This window comes from Mustela lutreola, chromosome 16 (genome assembly GCF_030435805.1).
Source record: "Mustela lutreola isolate mMusLut2 chromosome 16, mMusLut2.pri, whole genome shotgun sequence".
NCBI classification, from domain to species: domain Eukaryota; kingdom Metazoa; phylum Chordata; class Mammalia; order Carnivora; family Mustelidae; genus Mustela; species Mustela lutreola.
The window spans coordinates 53,679,954-53,700,009 of record NC_081305.1 but is presented as its reverse complement, the minus strand read 5'-3'; the positions used below and the strand labels follow the sequence as shown (position 1 = coordinate 53,700,009).

General features: G+C 40.8%; 1 protein-coding gene across 1 annotated transcript; it reads right to left on the bottom strand.

Moving 5' to 3' along the window:
* Positions 1 to 1,403: 1,403 nt before the first annotated feature.
* LOC131817391 (vomeronasal type-1 receptor 4-like) lies at positions 1,404 to 2,357 on the bottom strand. The gene has a single exon (XM_059150674.1). It carries the CDS (start codon positions 2,355 to 2,357, stop codon positions 1,404 to 1,406), a length of 954 nt encoding a protein of 317 aa, XP_059006657.1.
* Between the last annotated feature and the right edge of the window lie 17,699 nt (positions 2,358 to 20,056).

Sequence of the window (20,056 nt, the reverse complement as noted above, 5' to 3'; positions counted from 1 at the left end):
AGCATGAATATCCTGATTGCAACAGTTTCCCTTGGTCCCCTTGCTTTCCAACCTTATTCCAAGCATGGTGCTGCAGATTAATTCTACACATGCATTTGGTTTTCATCACACTCGAGAAAGCCTGAGTACAGGAAAATGGAGTCTTTTAAAGGGGACTGCTAGCTCATCTGCTTTGCTCTCTGCTCCTGAGGAAGACATTATCTTTATTTCCTTGTATAGTAGATAAGTCAGTCTAGTGTTCCAGAGCTCTTTTCTTTTCTTTTTTAAAATTTTTAAATTAACATGTAATATAATATTAGCCCCAGGTGTACAGGTCTGTGAATCACCAGGTTTACACTTCATAGCACTCACCATAGCACATACCTTCCCCAATGTCCATAACCCAACTACCCTGTCCCTACCCACCCCCAGCAACCCTCAGTTTGTTTTGTGAGATTAAGAGTCTTTTATGGTTTGTCTCCCTCCTGATCCCATCTTGTTTCATTTATTCCAAGGCTCTTTTCATTTCTTTCCTTTTGTTTTATTTTCTTTCCTTTTGTTTTCTTTTCTTCCAAAGATGTATTTATTTATTTGAGAGAGAGACAGAGAGAGAGGGTGAGAGAAAGCATGAGGACAGGGGGAGGGGCAGAGAGAGAGGGAGAAAGGAAATCTCAAGTAGACTCCTCCCTTGCATGGAGCCTAACATGGAGCTTTATCTTATGACCCTGAGATCAAGACCTGAGCCAAAACCAAAAGGTGGATGCTTAGCTGACCGCGCAACTCAGGTGCCCCCCAAGGTTCTTTTCTAAACACAGCTTTGAATATAAGCTGTTCATGCTTCTTTTCACAGAGCATGAGCATACATGAAAACCCATATTAGACCATCTTCCAACAATATCCAACACTGATTTATGGAGTGCATTATTTCCTCACACGGTTTCCCATGAAAACATCAGTTCAAATGCTGTAATTAATCTGACAAAGGGCTAGGATCACATCCATTCAGCTTACCTCAAGCAATATTTGGTTAAGATTGGAGGAGAGATGGGGGAAAGGGTAATTGGGTGATGGACATTAAGGAGGGCACTAATGTAATGAGCATAGGATATTATATGCAACTGATGAATCACTAAATTTTACCCTGGAAATTTTAATACATTATGTATTAACTAAATTGAATTCAAATGAGGAAATTTAAAAAAAAAAAGACCATTATCAGTAAGATACTATGTATCTGGATGAGGCTACCCTGATTTATTCACCTCAGCTATGCCCACATAGTCCTGACATTCAGGCATCTGAGGAAATCCTGAATACCCGTAGTTTTTACCTTAGAAAGATACAGATCTTCTCTCTAAGATTCTCTGTTGACTTTTTGAGTCTAATGAGAATAAACAACTGGAAATTGTGCAAAATCATACAATTTATATTTTTCTGGTGAGAATAGGGGATTTTGTGTTTCTTGTCCTCACAAAGCAGACCCTAGTTACTGTAGAGTCTCGGCTCCTGAGCAAAAAGGGCCTGGCCACTGGAAAACACATAGAACTGAGGTCAGAGGTCTTCACTAACCACCAATTGGGATTATAAATAAAAACAGCACCAACTTGAAAGATGGAAAAGAGGAAGGAAAAAGACACAAAGGTGGTCACCAGGGCAAGGGTGCTCTGGGTGGTTCTGGACTCAGCAGAGAATCTAGGGGAGACGTTATTAGGCCTGTGAATGTGCTGGACCCGCTGCCTGTGCCTGTGCAGGAAGAAGACCATGGAGCCACTGGCCCAGATTGTGAGCACACAGAATGAAGCTTCAGGGAATACTACCAGTGCTATAAAAATTAACCCTGCAGTTGTCTCATAACTGGAAGTAGAACAGACTCCAAAGTCCTTTTTCTTTGTGACTTTTCTGCTGCTCTGTTTCCCTGATATATAAAGCACATACATAGGCATGATAAAATTTACCATTATGTGCATGATCCAGCAGAGAGAAATGGAGAAGCTGACATACTCTGGGGCTTTGACTTTAAAATCCTTCCAGCAGGAATTCATGGGGCTGATCATGATGTTCTGGAAGATACTCAGGAGGCAGATATTGCTGATGCACACTTCCCTGCCCATTCTATGGATGTACAAAAGAAGTCTGAGTCCCAAATCATGGTAGAAATATTTCAACCCCAAAGCTGCTGATGTCTGGGGAACTCCTTTTGATAGCATTAGCAAGGAGTTGGCTATAATCAGGTGTTTGAGAAGCGAACCTGTGGGTCTCAATCTACCTTCAGTGTAGTAATGGCAGAGATCATGGAAAGGAAGAGAGAAATTGCCCAGGATTCCAACTGTTGTCTGTGATAAATATATTGTTGCTATTGCCAAGTCCCTAGAAGCCATTCTGCCATTCAGCACGTTTTCCTCTAAATGATAGCAACACACGTCCCTATGAACAAAAAGGCTTATTAAAGATTTGGATATGATGAGTAACTTTGATGGCTTGTTTCTGCGGGGTTGCCAAAGACTTTGAGAGGTAGGAGGGGGTGGAGAGAAGTACCAGGATCTTCCTTGGAAAAGTCAGTACTAAAGATGAGGTGGTTTCACCTGGACAAAGCAATGGTAAGTGACAGCAAGTGGAGAGAATGCTTCATACATTTTCAGAAAACTGAAATTGATACCTACAATGGAAAAAAAACATACAACCTCAGTCATTACCTATAGCATGGGACAGATCAGTTCTGAATGTGTCACTGATTTAAACATTGCAGATAAACTATGAAGTCTGTCATTCCTGGGGCTGAGAGAAATGGTTAGAGAAGCAGAAGAGGCAGGAGGTGCCATTGGACACACCCTGCCAACATTGTGAGGATAGAAGACAAAATTACATTCCAAATCGTGAGGAAATGTGTTGCACCTTAAGTCTGGTTTTGTCTTGTGGATACCTTTAAGGAGAATGATCAGGAAGTGGGTGTAAAACAGATGCTTAAGAATCAGCACTGTGGACCTGAATCTGTAATAAGGGTGGAAAAGAAAGAGAGGATGGTAAGGAAGAGAGAAAGCTCCTGGAATCCCTAGATGGTCTGTGATAAGTAGACCATTCCTACTGCAAAATGTTTTGGCCCCATTCTGTCAGTTCCCAGGGATTGATCATCATCTTGAGAACCTGAGGGGCCTGCCTGAGCACATGTGAGAACCATATTAATCGTATCATATCCAGTATTTTCACTGAGAAATAATTACGTTTTTTTTTTTTTTGTTGTTGTTGTTGTTAGTTATTGTTAAGAAGCTTCCCAGAGTGGAAGTCGTAATACTGAAACAGCACTTACTCTGCATGAATCAGCGCTATAGCTGTACTTCTGGTATTTTTATAGGTCTTCGTAACTGCGTGAGGTACGCACTGGCATTGCATCATTTTCATTGTAAAGAGAAGAAGTTTGCTGCAAAGAAGTTGAGAGAACTGTGTAAATTCACATGCTGGTTTGGGGCAGAGTGAGGACCGGAAGCTGGCTAGGCTGTTTGCAAAGACCATTCTCTGACCACTGTGCTCCACTAACAAACCATGTCAGCTGTGCTTTCAAATAATTCACATCTATATTTAGTTTAGTGCTTAGACCTTGATATTTTATTTTACATTTTAAGTAGTTTATTTTATAATTTGGTTTATAACAAGTTTCCATTTCTATTTAAATATTTACTATATAGGTCAATATGAAATACGAATGAAGTTTTAGAGATCTGAATAAAATACAGATACACTATTTAGAGTGTAATCTGAAAGTCACCTGCCTCTGCAGAAGTTGTATTTTATCAACATAAGATTATCGCAACATTACCTTGGCAGCAGAAAGCCTTGTTTGTTGTCCTGCTGGAACACAGATACAGTGGACATTATTGAACAATATCATTTTGTCCTGAATCCTGATACATGAAACACTAATCTGTAATAAAATACTGTAGGACAGAAACCAGATAATTACTAATTTCACATCATAAACTCCTCAGGCTATTAATGTATGGGTTAAGTGTAACGCTTATCTATGGAGTAAAATCTGTGCAATGCATTAAAGTACAGGAGATTATATGACATGGGATGTGGAGAATGTGAAATTTTAAGCACATGAGAGGTTGAAATCATAGTGCAATGTGTAGTGACCCTGTGATTGAGGTTAGAATGTTATTAAAACAAAGAGAGTAACATATGTCCTCACAACTGATTTACCTTTGCCTTCCTCCCGCCCTACCTTGAAGGAGGAGAGCATCTTACCATAAACATTGGTGCACTAAAACTACAGATATTTCCAATCGAGACACAATTACTATCCTAAATGCATCACAGACCCAGAAGTGGATTTTGAAAACACACTTTCTTATTCTAGAAATAATTCAGATACTTGGTTTCTGCACAAAGTGAGGTCATTCTGATAATTATATCCTACTCTCAGTTACAATCAAGAAGGCATTATAAGCACACCTCTCATAATACAGTGAATGTGGGCCATGGTTCAAGTAAGGTACTGTGAATGGCACATTGATTTCTTTTCACCTCAAAATATTTATTTATTTATTTATTTTTAATTTTTTCCCCCAACATTGTTTTATTTATATCCACATCCAATTACAACTTTTCTCTCCTAATCTTTTAAAAGTTTTTATATTTATTTTTAAAATTTCTCTTCAGTGTTCCAGAATTCATCATTTATGTACCGTGCCCAGTGCTCCATGCAATACGTGCTCTCCAAAATACCCACCACAAGGCTTACCCAACCTCCCCCCAACCTCTCCTCCAAAACCTTCACTTAGTTCCTCAGAGTCCACAGTCTCTCATGGTTCATCTCCCCCTCTGATTTCCCCCAAATCCCTTCTCCTCTCCATTATTATTATTATCAGTTAACCAACATATAGTACATCATATTTTTTTTTAAAGATTCTTCAAGGAGCTGGAGCAAATAATCCAGAAATTTGTATGGAATCAGAAGAGACCCCGAATTGCTAAGGAAATGTTGAAAAACAAAAGTAAAACTGGGGGCATCACATTACCTGATGTCAAGCTTTATTACAAAGCTGTGATCACCAAGACAGCATGGTACTGGCATAAAAACAGACACATAGACTAGTGGAACAGAGTACAGAGCCCAGATATGGACTGTCAACTCTATGGGCAAATACTCTTCGACAAAGCAGGAAAAAAATATAAGTGGAAAAAAGACAGTCTCTTCAATAAATGGTGCTAGGAAAACTGGGAAGCTATATGTAGAAGAATGAAACTCGACCATTCTCTTACACCGTACACAAAAATAAACTCGAAATGGATAAAACACCTCAACGTGAGACAGGAATCCATCAGAATCCTAGACGAGAACATAGGCAGTAATCTCTTCGATATAAGCAACAGCAACTTCTTTCAAGATATGTCTCCAAAGGCAAAGGAAACAAAAGTGAAAATAAACTTTTGGAACTTCATCAAGATCAAAAGCTTCTGCACAGCAGAGTAAACAGTCAAAAAAACACCATGACCAGGTGGGATTCATCCCTGGGCTACAAGGATGGTTCAACATTCGCAAATCAATCAATGTGATAGAACAAATTAATATAAGAGAGAAGAACCACATGGTCCTCTCAATTGATGCAGAAAAAAGCATTTGACAAAATCCAGCATCCGTTCCTGATTAAAACGCTTCGAAATATAGGGATAGAAGGAACATTGCTGAACTTCCTAAAATCTATCTATGAAAGACCCACAACAAATATGATCCTCAATGGGAAAAAGCTTCAGCCTTCCTGTTGAGATCAGGAACAAGACAAGGATGCCCACTCTCACCACTCTTGTTCAACATAGTATTAGAAGTCCTAGCAACAGCAATCAGACAACAAAGAGAAATAAAAGGTATCCAAATTGGCAATGAAGAAGTCAAACTCTCTCTCTTCGCAGATGACATGATTCTTTCTATGGAAAACCCAAAAGACTCCACACCCAAACTACTAGAACTCATATGGCAATTCAGCAACGTGGCAGGATACAAAGTCAATGTACAGAAATCAGTGGCTTTCTTATACATTAACAATGAAAATACAGAAAGGGTAATTAGAGAATTGATTCCATTTACTATAGCACCAAGACCATAAGATACCTGGGAATAAACCTAACCAAAGAGGTAAAGGATCTGTATTCTAGGAACTACAGAACACTCATGAAAGAAATTGAAGAAGACACAAAAAGATGGAAGACCATTCCATGCTCTTGGATCGGAAGAATAAACATTGTTAAAATGTCTATACTGTACTGCCTAGAGCAATATATACTTTTAATGCTATTCCGATAAAAATTCCACCGGTATTCTCCAGAGCTGGAGCAAATAATTCTAAAATTTGTATGGAACCAGAAGAGACCCCGAATTGCTAAGAAAATGTTGAAAAACAAAAATAAAACGAGAAGCGTCGCGTTACCTGATTTCAAGCTTTACTCCAAAGCTGTGATCACCAAGACAGCATGGTACTGGCATAAAAACAGACACATAGACCAGTGGAACAGAGTAGAGAGCCCAGATATGGACTGTCAACTCTATGGTCAAATAATCTTCGACAAAACAGGAAAAAATATACAGTGGAAAAAAGACAGTCTCTTCAATAAATGGTGCTGGGAAAACAGGGCAGCTTTATGTAGAAGAATGAAACTCAGCAAGAGAGGAAACAACATGTGTTGGAGAGGATGTGGAAAAGGGGAACCCTCTTACACTGTTGGTGGGAATGCAAGTTGGTGCAGCCTCTGTGGAGAACAGTGTGGAGATTCCTCAAGAAATTAAAAATAGAACTTCCCTATGACCCTGCCATTGCACTACTGGGTATTTACCCCAAAGATACAGATGTCGTGAAAAGAAGGGCCATCTGCACCCCAATGTTTATAGCAGCAATGGCCACGGTTGCCAAACTGTGGAAAGAAACAAGATGCCCTTCAACAGACGAATGGATAAGGAAGATGTGGTCCATATACACTATGGAGTATTATGTCTCCATCAGAAAGGATGAATACCCAACTTTTGTAGCAACATGGATGGGACTGGAAGAGATTATGCTGAGTGAAATAAGTCAAGCAGACAGAGTCAATTATCATATGGTTTCCCTTATTTGTGGAGCATAACAAATAGCATGGAGGACATGGGGAGATAGAGAGGAGAAGGGAGTTGGGGGAAATTGGAAGTGGAGGTGAACCATGAGAGACTATGGACTCTGAAAAACAATCTGAGGGCTTTGAAGTGGCGGGGGGTGGGAGGTTGGGGGAACCAGGTGGTGTGGTGAATATTAGAGAGGGCACGGATTGCATGGAGCACTTGTCAATTTTGGCCTTTCTTTTTTTTTTTTTTTTAAATTTATTTTTTATTTCTTTTCAGCATAACAGTATTCATTATTTTTGCACCACACTCAGTGCTCCATACAATCCGTGCCCTCTATAATATCCACCACCTGGTACCCCTACTTCCCACCCCCTGCCCCTTCAAAACCCCCAGATTGTTTTTCAGAGTCCATAGTCTCTCATGGTTCACCTCCACTTCCAATTTCCCCCAACTCCCTTCTCCTCTCTAACTCCCCATGTCCTCCATGCTATTTGTTATGCTCCACAAATAAGTGAAACCATATGATAATTGACTCTCTCTGTTTGACTTATTTCATGCAGCATAATCTCTTCCAGTCCCGTCCATGTTGCTACAAAAGTTGGGTATTCATCCTTTCTGATGGAGGCATAATACTCCATAGTGTATATGGACTACATCTTCCTTATCCATTCATCCGTTGAAGGGCATCTTGGTTCTTTTCACAGTTTGGCGACCGTGGCCAGTGCTGCTATAATCATTGGGGTGCAGATGGCCCTTCTTTTCATGACATCTGTATCTTTGGGGTAAATACCCAGTAGTGCAATGGCAGGGTCATAGGGAAGTTCTATTTTTAATTTCTTGAGGAATCTCCACACTGTTCTCCAAAGAGGCTGCACCAACTTGCATTCCCACCAACAGTGGAAGAGGGTTCCCCTTTCTCCACATCCTCTCCAACACATGTTGTTTCCTCTCTTGCTAATTTTGGCCATTCTCTCTGGTGTAAGGTGATATCTCAATGTACTTTTAAATTGAATCTCCCTGAGGGCTAGTGATGATGAACATTTTTTCATGTGTCTGATAGCCATTTGTATGTCTTTATTGGAGAAGTGTCTGTCCATATCTTCTGCCCATTTTTTGATATGCTTGTCTGTTTTGTGTGTGTTATTTGAGGAGTTCATTATAGATCCTGGATATCAACCTTTTGTCTGTACTGTCATTTGAAAATATCTTCTCCCATTCCGTGGGTTGCCTCTTTGTTTTCTTGACTGTTTCCTTTGCTGTGCAGAAGCTTTTGATTTTGATGACATCCCAAAAGTTCATCTTCACTTTTGTTTCCTTTGCCTTTGGAGACATATCTTGAAAGAAGTAGCTGTGGCTGATATGGAAGAGATTACTGCCTATGTTCTCCTCTAGGATTCTGATGGATTCCTGTCTCACGTTGAGGTCTTTTATCCATTTTGAGTTTATCTTTGTGTATGGTGTAAGAGAATGGTCGAGTTTCAGTCTTCTACATATAGCTGCCCAGTTTCCCCAGCACCATTTATTGAAAAGACTGTCTTTTTTCCACTGTATATTTTTTTCTGTTTTGTCGAAGATTATTTGACCATAGAGTTGACGGTCCATATCTGGACTATCTACTCTGTTCCACTGTTCTATGTATCTGTTTTTATGCCAGTACCATGCTGTCTTGGTTATCACATTGATATGTTCTACTGTATCTCTGGTTTCAACCTCATTGATCTCAGCTCCAATCTTGATTATTTCCCTTCTTATGTGTGGAGTTGGTTTGATTTGTTGTTGATTCTCTAGTTCTTTAAGGTGTAGAGACAGCTGGTGTGTTCTGGATTTTTCAATTCTTTTGAGGGAGGCTTAGATGGCTATGTATTTCCCCCTTAGGAGCGCCTTTGCTGTATCCCATAGGTTTTTGACCAAAGTGTCTTCATTCTCATTGGTTTCCATGAATTGTTTCAGTTCTTCTTTGATCTCCTTGTTGATCCCAGCATTCTTAAGCAAGGTGGACTTTAGCTTCCAGGTGTTTTATTTCCTTCGGAGCTTTTCCTCATGATTGAGCTTCAGTTTCAAAGCATTGTGATCTGAGAATATGCAGGGAATAATTTCAGTCTTTTGGTATCAGTTGAGTCCTGATTTGTGACCCAATATGTAGTCTATTCTGGAGAAGGTTCCATGTGCACTTGAGAAGAATGAATATTCTGTTGTTTTAGGGTGGAATGTTCTGTATATATCTATGAGGTCCATCTGGTCCAATGTGTCATTCAATGCTCTTGTTTCTTTATTGATTTTCTGCTTCGATGATCTATTTCTGAGATAGGCATGTTAAGATCTCCTATGATTAGTGTATTCATATCAATATGACTCTTTATCTTGATTAACAGTTTTCTTATGTAATTGGCTGCTCCCATATTGGGCATATAGGTATTTATAATTGTTAGATCATCTTGGTGGATAGTCCCTTTAAGAATGATGTAGTGTCCTTCTGTATCTATAACTACAGTCTTTAGTTTGAAATCTAATTTATCTAATTTGAGAATCACTACCCCAGCCTTCTTTTGAGGCCCATTGGCATGAAAGATGCTTCTCCATCCCTTCACTTTCAGTCTGGGTGTATACTTAGGTTCCAAATGGGTCTCTTGTAGACAACATATGGATGGGTCGTATTGTTTTATCCAATCTGCAACCTGTGTCTTTTTATGGGCGCATTTAGGCCATTCACATTGAGAGTGATTGATAGATACGTTTTTATTGACATCATGTTACCTTTGAAGTCTTTCTTTCTGTAGATTGTCTCTGTATTTCTGTTCAATGATATTCTTAGTATTTTTCCTCTTTTATAGAACCCCCCCTTAATATTTCCTGCAGTGTCTGCTTGGTGGTTGCACACTCTTTTTAGTCTTGCCAGTCTTGGAAACTCTTTATCTCTCCATCCATTTTGAAGGTCAGTCTTGCTGGATAAAGTACTCTTGGCTGCATGTTCTTCTCATTTAGTGCCCTGAATACATCTTGCCAACCCTTTCTGGCTTGCCAGGTTTCTGTGAACAGGTCTGACATTATTCTGATGGGCTTTCCTCTGTACTTAAGGAGCTTCTTTGTCCTAGCTGCCTTCAAGAGGGCCTGCCTACAATTATAATTCTTCATTCATACTATTAGGTGTCTCAAGGACTTTTGAGAATCTATAATCTTGGGGGGGAATCATTCTGCCTCTAGTACATGAGCGCTAGTTCAATTCACGATATTGGGAAAATTTTCACGGAGAACTTGTTCCACTATATCTTCTAGACTTCTTTCTTTCTCCTCCCCTTCTGGGATTCCAATAATTCTGATGTTGGAACGTTTCATGGCATCATTTATTTCCCTGATTCTGTTTTTGTGGCTTCTAAGCTGTTTGTTCCAGTCTTCCTCCTGATCCTTTCTTTCTATCTGTTTGTCCTCCAGATCACTAATTCTATCTTCTGTCTCAGTTACCCTAGCTTTAAGGGAATTTAGATTAGATTGGAACTCATTGAGAGCATTGTGAATATCATCCCTGGTGGCTTTCAGTTCTGCCCTAACATTATGAACATCATCACTGGTGGCTTTGTGGCTTTTAGCCCTGCACTAATCAATTCCGTTTGGTCATCCATGGCTTTCTCCAACCTAGCTATTGCCTAGGTAATTGTTAGCCTGAATTCCCTTTCCGACATATTGTCTATGTCGATAGCCATTAGCTCTGTTGCAGAGGCCCCATTCTCTGAATTTTTCTTCTGTTGGGCATTCCTCCTCCTAGTCATTTTGGTGAGAGATGGCTGAACAGATGTAGCTGGATGTATCGACCATGGTGCAGTCAAGGTGCACCCTGGAACGCTTCTGAGCAATCAGGATTCCCCACCCAAATGAGAGAAAAAGAAAAGAAAAAGAAAAAAGAGAGTGAGAGAGGAAGACAGGAAAAAAAAGGGAAGATAAAAGAGAAAGCTCAGACCAAATGGGCCCCAAGGTAAGATTTATGAAGTATACAAATAAAAACAGACAAAAAAAAAAAGACTGATAAATGTATATGACAAGAGAAAAATATATATATATGCAAAAAAAAAAAAAAAGAACGTCGTCCAAAAGAACCCCAAGTATAAGATTTATATATTATCAGGAGAAACACAAATACACAGAAGCACTGGTGGAAGAAAAAGATGGGAGAGTGGTTATAAATTCTCAGTGTGGGCGAGGAAGTTTATTTTGATTCTTTCTGGATGTATCTTGATATCTTTGTTAAGGATTCAAATTTCCTAAGATAAAAGGGGATTAAAAATTGGTTTACCTATAGGCGTAGCATTTTTGGGGAAAGGGGATTACCTTGAAGTTTAACTCTATATGAATATTAAAAAATAAAAATAAAAAAAGAATAAACTAAATTAAAGTAAACTAAAATTTTTTAAAAATGAAGAAATAAAAAAGCAAAAGAAAAACATGGGTATATGTATCAAAAAGTTCAGGTTAAAAGATTATTATGGAATTTGATGTAATGGACATCTCACTGTGATGATAAATAGGCTAAAAATTATCTGTATAAAATTTTAAAAATGAACCAGAATAGTGGGAGCAAATTAAAAATAAAAGTTGTATCTATGGAGACATATCTTGAGAGTGTTGCTGTGCCTGATATCAAAGATATTACTGCCTGTGTTCTTCTCTAGGATTCTGATGGATTCCTGTCTCACGTTGAGGTCTTTTATCCATTTTGAGTTTATATTTATGTCTCCAAAGGCAAAGGAAACAAAAGTGAAAATAAACTTTTGGGACTTCATCAAAATCAAAAGCTTCTGCACAGCAAAGGAAACAGTCAAGAAAACAAAGAGGCAATCCACGGAATGGGAGAAGATATTTGCAAATGACAGTACAGACAAAAGGTTGAGATCCAGGATCTATAATGAACTCCTCAAACTCAACACACACCAAACAGACAAGCATAACAAAAAATGGGCAGAAGATATGAACAGACACTTCTCCAATAAAGACATACAAATGGCTATCAGACACATGAAAAAATGTTCATCATCACTAGCCCTCAGGGAGATTCAATTTAAAACCACATTGAGATATCACCTTACACCAGTGAGAATGGCCAAAATTAGCAAGAGAGGAAACAACATGTGTTGGAGAGGATGTGGAGAAAGGGGAACCCTCTTCCACTGTTGGTGGGAATGCAAGTTGGTGCAGCCTCTTTGGAGAACAGTGTGGAGATTCCTCAAGAAATTAAAAATAGAACTTCCCTATGACCCTGCAATTGCACTCCTGGGTATTTACCCCAAAGATACAGATGTGAAAAGAAGGGCCATCTGTACCCCAATGTTTATACAGCAATGGCTACTGTCGCCAAACTGTGGAAAGAACCAAGATGCCCTTCAATGGACAAATGGATAAGGAAGATGTGGTCCATATACACTATGGAGTATTATGCCTCCATCAGAAAGGATGAATACCCAACTTTCGTAGCAACATGGACGGGACTGGAAGAGATTATGCTGAGTGAAATAAGTCAAGCAGACAGAGTCAATTATCATATGGTTTCACTTATTTGTGGAGCATAACAAATAGCAAGGAGGACATGGGGAGTTAGAGAGGAAAAGGGAGTTGGGGTAAATTGGAAGGGGAGGTGAACCATGAGAGACTATGGACTCTGAAAAACAATCTGAGGGGTTTGAAGTGGCGGGGGGGTGGGAAGTTGAGGTACCAGGTGGTGGATATTATAGAGGGCACAGATTGCATGGAGCACTGGGTGTGGTGAAAAAATAATGAATACTGTTATGCTGAAAATAAATAACAATTTTTAAGAAATCATTTTTTAAAAAGTTGTATCTATAAAGTAGTGGTAGTTGTTCTCTTGTGGTCTTTTTTTTCTTCTTTTTTTTTCCTGTGTGGTTTTCTGGGGGAGGGGCCTACCACATGGGTTTTCAGGTAGTGTTCCCTGAATTAAGTCCTCCCACCCCCCCTCAAGGGGGTGGGCTCTGAGAAAACCGGTTTTTCAGGCTTTTGTTGTCTGGAGGTTTTTATGTTTGTTCGTTTGTTTTCTCTTGCCTTGACAGCTTTTGATGGCTTTTGGAGGTTTAGAGGAAAGATCTGCACCCCGAACTCCCTCTCAGACAGAAGCCTCAGTCTGTTCCTCCCTGGGTGCTGCAGAACACATAAGTTCCCTTTAGGCTGCTGGTAGAGCACGTTCTGAGGCACGGTCCCTGTGGACACAGGAACTCCTGCTTGTACCCAAAACAAACCAGGACAGTGGCGGCCTTCTGGCCAGCTCTGGACCACCAGAGAGGTTCCAAGCAGCGATCATACACTGAGATTTTCCCACTGGCCCGGGTTGGGAGTGCCTGGTCTTTCCGGGTCCGAGAGTGCTGGGTTGGCACCTTCGCGCACCTATCTCAGGGGATGGTAAGGGGTGTGCGCGTCTCAGACTCTGATAGCACAGCGTGGCGCTCACATGGAGAGTGCAAAAAGCTATGCTTCTACCAGCTGGCGAGGCTCCCAGCCACTCCGGGGAGCCGGGGAGCCGGACCCCAGGCATTCTCAGGTGCACTGGCTGCTCAGGGACCAAGACCTGGTTTCTCTGCCGAACTCTCTCTGGCTCAGCGCCAGAGGTGGCTGTCCTGGGTCCGGGGACTTAAGCCCCTGTCCCTAACCACCCCGATTCCCACAATTCCCCCCTCCTGTGATCCTTTGCTCTTTTTGAATGCTTTCAACCAGACTCCAAGTTAATACTGGTCCCCAGATGCAGGGCACTCTCGTATTGGGGTATTACTTTCCAATGGGTCACCTCTGGTGGCTCCCTCCCCCTTTTGTTTATCTTCTGGTATCAGTCTGACATTCCCACTCTGCTTTACCTGCCCACTGGCAACTGCTCCCCCTGTAGAGCTCCAGACATGTATAATTCTGATCTCAGGCTGATTTCATGGGTGATTGGAGTTCTTTGGTAGGTAATCAGCTCATTTTAGGATACAGGTTGAAAGGGCACCTCCTCCTACTTCCCTGCCATCTTGTCTCCCCACTATCAATTGACCCCTTTTTTGAGTTGTATCCTTATTACTTAGTTTTATTTTTTTATTAAAAAAATTTCTTTACTATGTTAATTTACTCACCATACAGTACATCATTCCTTTCGGATGGAGTTTTCCATGCTACAGTGTTTACCTATAACACCCAGTACTACGTAAAATATGTGCCCTCCTTCTTAGCCATTACTAGGCTATCCCATTCGCCCACCCACCTCTCCTTTAAAAGCCTCAGTTTGTTTCTTGGAGTCCATGGTCTCTCATGGTTTGTCTTACCATGATTTCATCCCATTCATTTTCCCTTCCTTTTCCTAATGTCCTCCATGATATTCCTTATGTCCCACAAGTAAGTGAAACCATCTGACAACTGTCTCCACTTGACTTAATCCGCTTAGCATAACTTCCTCTAGTTGCATCCACATTGAGGCAAAAGCTGTGTATTCATCCTTTCTGGTGACTGAGTGATATTCCATTGTGTATATGGACCATATCTTCTTTATCTATTCATCTGTTGAAGAGCATCTTGGCTCTTTCCACAGTTTGGCTATAGTGGACATTGCTGCTATGAACATTGGGGTGCAGATGGCCCTTCTTTTCACTACATCTGTATCTTTGGGGTAAATACCCAGTAGTGCAATTCCTGGGTCATTGAGTAGCTGTATTTTGAAGTTTTTGAGGAACCTGCACACTGTTTTCCAAAGTAGCTGTACCAACTTGGATTCCCACCAACAGTGTAACTGGGTACCGCTTTTGTCACAACCTTTCCAACAATTCTGTTTCTTGCCTTGTAAATTTTTGCCACTCTAACTGGTGTAAGGTGATACCTCAATGTGATTTTTTAAATAGTGTTATGTTAGTCACCATACAGTACATCATTAGTTTTTGCTGTAATGTTCCATGATTCATTGTTATAAATTCCCTGATGACTAATGATGATGATGAACACTTTTTCATGTGTCTGTTAACCATTTGTATGTCTTCTTTGGAGAAGTGTCTGCCCAGGTCTTCTGCCCATTTTTTTCTTTCTTTTTAAAAATTTTTATTTATTTTTAAAATTTTGTTTCATTGTTCCAGAATTCATTGTTTATACACCATACCCAGTGCTCCGTGCAATACGTGCCCTCCATAATAGCCACCACCAGGCTCACCCAACCTCCACTCCCCACCCCTCCAAACCCTCAGATTGCTTTTCAGAGTCCACAGTCTCTCATGGTTCATCTCTCCCTCAATTGCCCCCAACTCCCTTCTCGCCATCTCCCTATGTCCTCCGTGTTATTTCTTATGCTCCACAAATAAGCAAAACGATACGAAAATTGATGCTCTCTGCTTGACTTATTTCACTCAGCATAATCTCTTCTACTCCCGTCCATGTTGATACAAGAGTTAGGTATTCATCCTTTCTGATAGAGGCATAATATTGCATAGTATATATGGGCCACATCTTCCTTATCCATTAATCCGTTGAAGGGCATCTGGGTTCTTTCCACAGTTTGGCAACCATGGCCATTGCTGCTGTGAACATTGGGGTACAAATGGCCCTTCTTTTCACTACATCCGTATCTTTGGGGTAAATACTCAATAGTGCAATTGTAGGGTCATAAGAAGCTCTACTTTTAATTTCTTAAGGAATCTCCACACTGTTTTCCAATGTGGCTGCACCAACTTGCATTCCCACCAACAGTGTAAGAGGGTTCCCCTTTCTCCACATCCTCTCCAGCACACGTTGTTCACTGTCTTGTTAATTTTGGCCATTCTAACTGGTGTAAGGTAATATCTCAATGTGGTTTTGATTTGAATCTCCCTCATGACTAGTGATGATGAACATTTTTTCATGTGTCTGATTTGTATGTCTTCATTGGAGAAGTGTCTGTTCATGTCTTCTGCCTATATTTTTGGCATGATTATCTGTTTTGTATGTATTGAGTTTGAGGAGTTCTTCATAGATCCTGGATATCAGCCTTTTGTAGTATAATTTGTGATTATCTTCTCCCATTCTGTGCATTCCCTCTTGGTTTTATTGACTGTTTCCTTAGCTGTGCAGAAGCATTTGATTTTGATGAAGTCCCTAAAGTTTATTTTTGCTTTTGTTTCCTTTGCCTTTGGAGACATATCTTGAAAGAAGTTGTTGAGGCCGATGTCGAAGAGGTTACTGCCTATGTTCTCCTCTAGGATTCTGATGGATTCCTGTCTCACGTTGAGGTCTTTTATCCATTTTGAGTTTATCTCTGTTTGTGGTGTAAGAGAATGGTCGAGTTTCATTCTTCTATACCACCAGCATTTTTCAATGAGCTGGAGCAAACAATCCTAAAATTTGTATGGAATCAGAAGAGACACCAAAGTGTTAAGGAAATGCTGAAAAAACCCCACAAAACTGGGGGCATCATGTTGCCTGATTTCAAGCTTTCCTACAAATCTGTGATCACCAAGACAGCACAGTTCTGCCCATGTTTTGACATGGTTATCTGTTTTTTGGGTGTTGAGTTTGAGAAGATCTTTTTTTAAAAAAATGATTTATTTATTTATTTATTTGAGAGAGAGAGAGAGAGAGAGAGAGAGAGAGAGAGAAAGCACAGGGATAGAGGATCAGAGGGAGAAGCAGAATCCCTGCAGAGCTAGAAGCTCAAAATGGGACTTAATTCGAGGACTCCAGGATCATGGCCTGAGCCAAAGGTGGTGCTCAATCACCTGGGGCACCCAGGTGCCTGAGTTTGAGAAGTTCTTTATAGATCTTGCATATCAGTCCTTTATCTGTACTGTCATTTGCAAATATCTTCTCCCATTCTGTGGGTTGCCTGTTTGTTTTGTTGACTGTTTCCTTTGCTGTACAGAAACATTTTGTCTTGCTGAAGTTTCAGTAGTTCATTTGTGCTTTTCTTTCCCTTGCCTTTAGAGACATGTCTTGAAAGAAGTTGCTGTGGCCAATGTCAATGAGGTTACAGTCTATGTTCTTCTCTAGGATTATGATGGATTCCTGTCTCACATTGAGGTCTTTCATCCATTTAGAGTTGATCTTTCCATATGGCATAAGAGAATAGATCAGGTTCATTATGCTCTATATAGCTATCCAATTTTCCAGCACCATTTATGGAAGGGACTGTCTTTTTTCCAATGGATATGTTATTCCTGCTTGGTCAAACATTATTAGACCATTGAGTTGAGGGTCCATATCTCGGCTCTCTGTTCTGTTCCATTGGCCTATGCATCTGTTTTTGTGCTAGAACCATGCTGTCTTGGTGATCCAAGCTCTGTAATATAGCTTAAAGTCAGGCAATGTGATGCCTCCAGCTTTGTAAAATTTTTCTGGAAGTTAACACATAAAGGGTGACAAATCTTGAGAGACTCTGGACTCCAGGAAAAAACTGAGAGTTCCAGAAGGGAGGGAGGTGGGACAATGAGGTAACCAGGTGTCAGATATTAAGGAGGGCACATGTTGTGATGAGCACAGGGAGTTACACACAACTGATGAATTGTTGAACACTACAACAAACATTAATGATGTTCTATATGTTTGCTAACTGAATAACAAAACCGATCAATCACTCAATAATAATAGTAAACAAATGAGGAAAAAAAGTGAAATGTGCACCCTGAGATTGAATCACACTCTCCACCACCAAAGCCATGCAGGTGCCTCATGGTCATTCCCAGGACAATAAAACTATCCCACAGATGTAAGAAACACTTGTGTTATATCTTCATTTCACTCCCTGTGAATCATATACAGATTTCGTGCAGTGACACAATGATGTCATTTTTTTAATAATTTCTTTTCAGCGTAACAGTATTCATTGTTTTTGCACATACCCAGTGCTCCAAGCAATCCGTGCCCTCTCCAATACCCACCACCTTGTTCCCCCAACCTCCCACCCCCCCACCCCTTCAAAACCCTCAGATTGTTTTTCAGAGTCCATAGTCTCTCATGGTTCACCTCCTCTTGCAATTTCCCTCAACTCCCTTCTCCTTTCCATCTCCCCTTGTCCTCCATGCTATTTGGTATGCTCCACAATATTGTATTCATTCTTTAGTCTGTATTGAAGATCAGTTACCACTCTTCCTTTTTCTTTGTCCTCAGTGATAGTGACAGTATTGAGAAATGCTGTCTTTGTTTTGCAGAATGTCCCTCATTTCCATTGTCTCAGATTGTGTCTGTCATCCTGAGTTCAGGCCCCTCCTTGGAGAACAACTTCTAGACACAGATGATGGTGGGACCTCCTGAGTTCCTGAGCTCAGAGGCTAAGTGATGAGGAAATGTCGGTGTCCTAGATGTGTGGTCGAGCTTCTTCCTGGGAGAAGCAGGAGACGTGGTTTGATTGTCAGGGTGAGCTGGGGAGAGAGGGTGTATCCACAGATGTTCAGGCTCCTGGAGGAGTGCAGTCTGCTCTCAGATGCAGGATGACCAGAAGCTTTTATTAGAGTGGAACACCCCATAGAAGCTCTTTCAGGAAGATACCCAGATGATTGCCAGGCTCATTTCAATTTGAGAAGTAGTGTGGAGCTAAATGGACCTCAGTACTGGGTTCCCAGTTAGGATCACTTGGGGAGTTTCACAAACACCATCACTTATGCTCTACTCACCTCCCATTTTCATTCTGTCAGTCTTTGAGTCTCTTGGACACATTTGTAAGAGCAGACCCAAAGCTCTGGCCCACAGGGACCCAACAGGGTCTGCTCTGCATGGGGTGGTTTATTGTTGTTGTTGTTGTTTTTAGATTTTATTTATTCACTTGACAGAGTGAGAGAGAGAGATCCCATGTAGACAGAGAAGCAGGCAGAGAGAGCGGGAAGCAGGCTCCCTGCTGAGCAGAGAGCCTGATGCAGGACTGAATCCCAGGACCCTGATATCATAACCTACTGAGTCACCCAGGCACCCTCTGCATCGGTTTTCTAGAAGGATTTGGTATAGGCCCTCTGAAAGTCATGATGGAGCATCTCTCAAAGGCTCTATCCCAGCACTCTGTTCGTTGCTTGTGGCCATACAAATTTGTGTTCCCCCAGATTTCCTCTTTCTGTAAGAATACCAGTCATGATGGACTAGCCACCACCCAACTCCAACTGACCTCATCTTACTGGATTCTATCTTGAATGACCTTATTTCCTATGAAGGGCATATACCTCAGAATATGGGAATTAAGACTTCAGCATATTAACTTCAGCATATTAACTTTGATGAGACTCAGTGCAACCCATAATACATGAGGTACGTTGATGCTTTCGAAAAGGGAAACTTTTACTTATTTATTTTTCCAGAAAACAAAAGTTGAAGGAACATTTCCCCACTTCTTTTCTAAAAAGAATTTTTTTATTGTGTTGTGTTACTCACCATAGAATACAACATTAGTGGGGCACATGGGTGGCTCAGTGTATTAAGCCTCTTCCTTCAGCTCAGGTCATAATCTTAGGGTCCTGGTACTGAGCCCCGCATCAGGGTCTCTGCTAAGCCTGTTCCCTCCCTCCCCCACCTCTCTCACTACCTGTGATCTCTCTCTCTGTCTAAATAAATAAATAAATAAATAAATAAATAAAAGATTTTAAAAAATACACCATTAGGTTTTTTTTTCCGCAGTATTCCAAGATTCATTATATATATAAACGGCATTTTTAAAATGTGTGTTTTTTTTTTTTCCAGATAATGAGAAAGAGGCCTGGAAGATTGGGGAGCAAAGGGAAAAGGTCTTTCTCAGAAATCAGTTCCAGGTGAGACACTGTGTCTTTCCTTCCTCCTGAGAGGCCATGTGTTCATAACTTGGAAACTTTAACTTCTGTCTATGAATTTTGTCCCCCTCCCCTTTCCCCTGGGGTCTGTGGCTCCCTCATACCCACTCTTCTCTCCAGCGTTCTCTGTTTTGTGCCTGTGTTTTCTACCCATGCTTCTTATTTCCCCCAGGCTCTGTGTCCTTTTCCCACATGCCAGCACTTTCATAAGAGTTGCTAGCTAGGGGCGCCTGGGGGGCTCAGTGGGTTAAAGCCTCTGCCTTCG

Excerpts from the sequence above, each read along its gene's own strand:
- LOC131817391 (XM_059150674.1), bottom strand. The coding sequence starts at position 2,357 with ATGGCTTCTAGGGACTTGGCAATAGCAACAATATATTTATCACAGACA.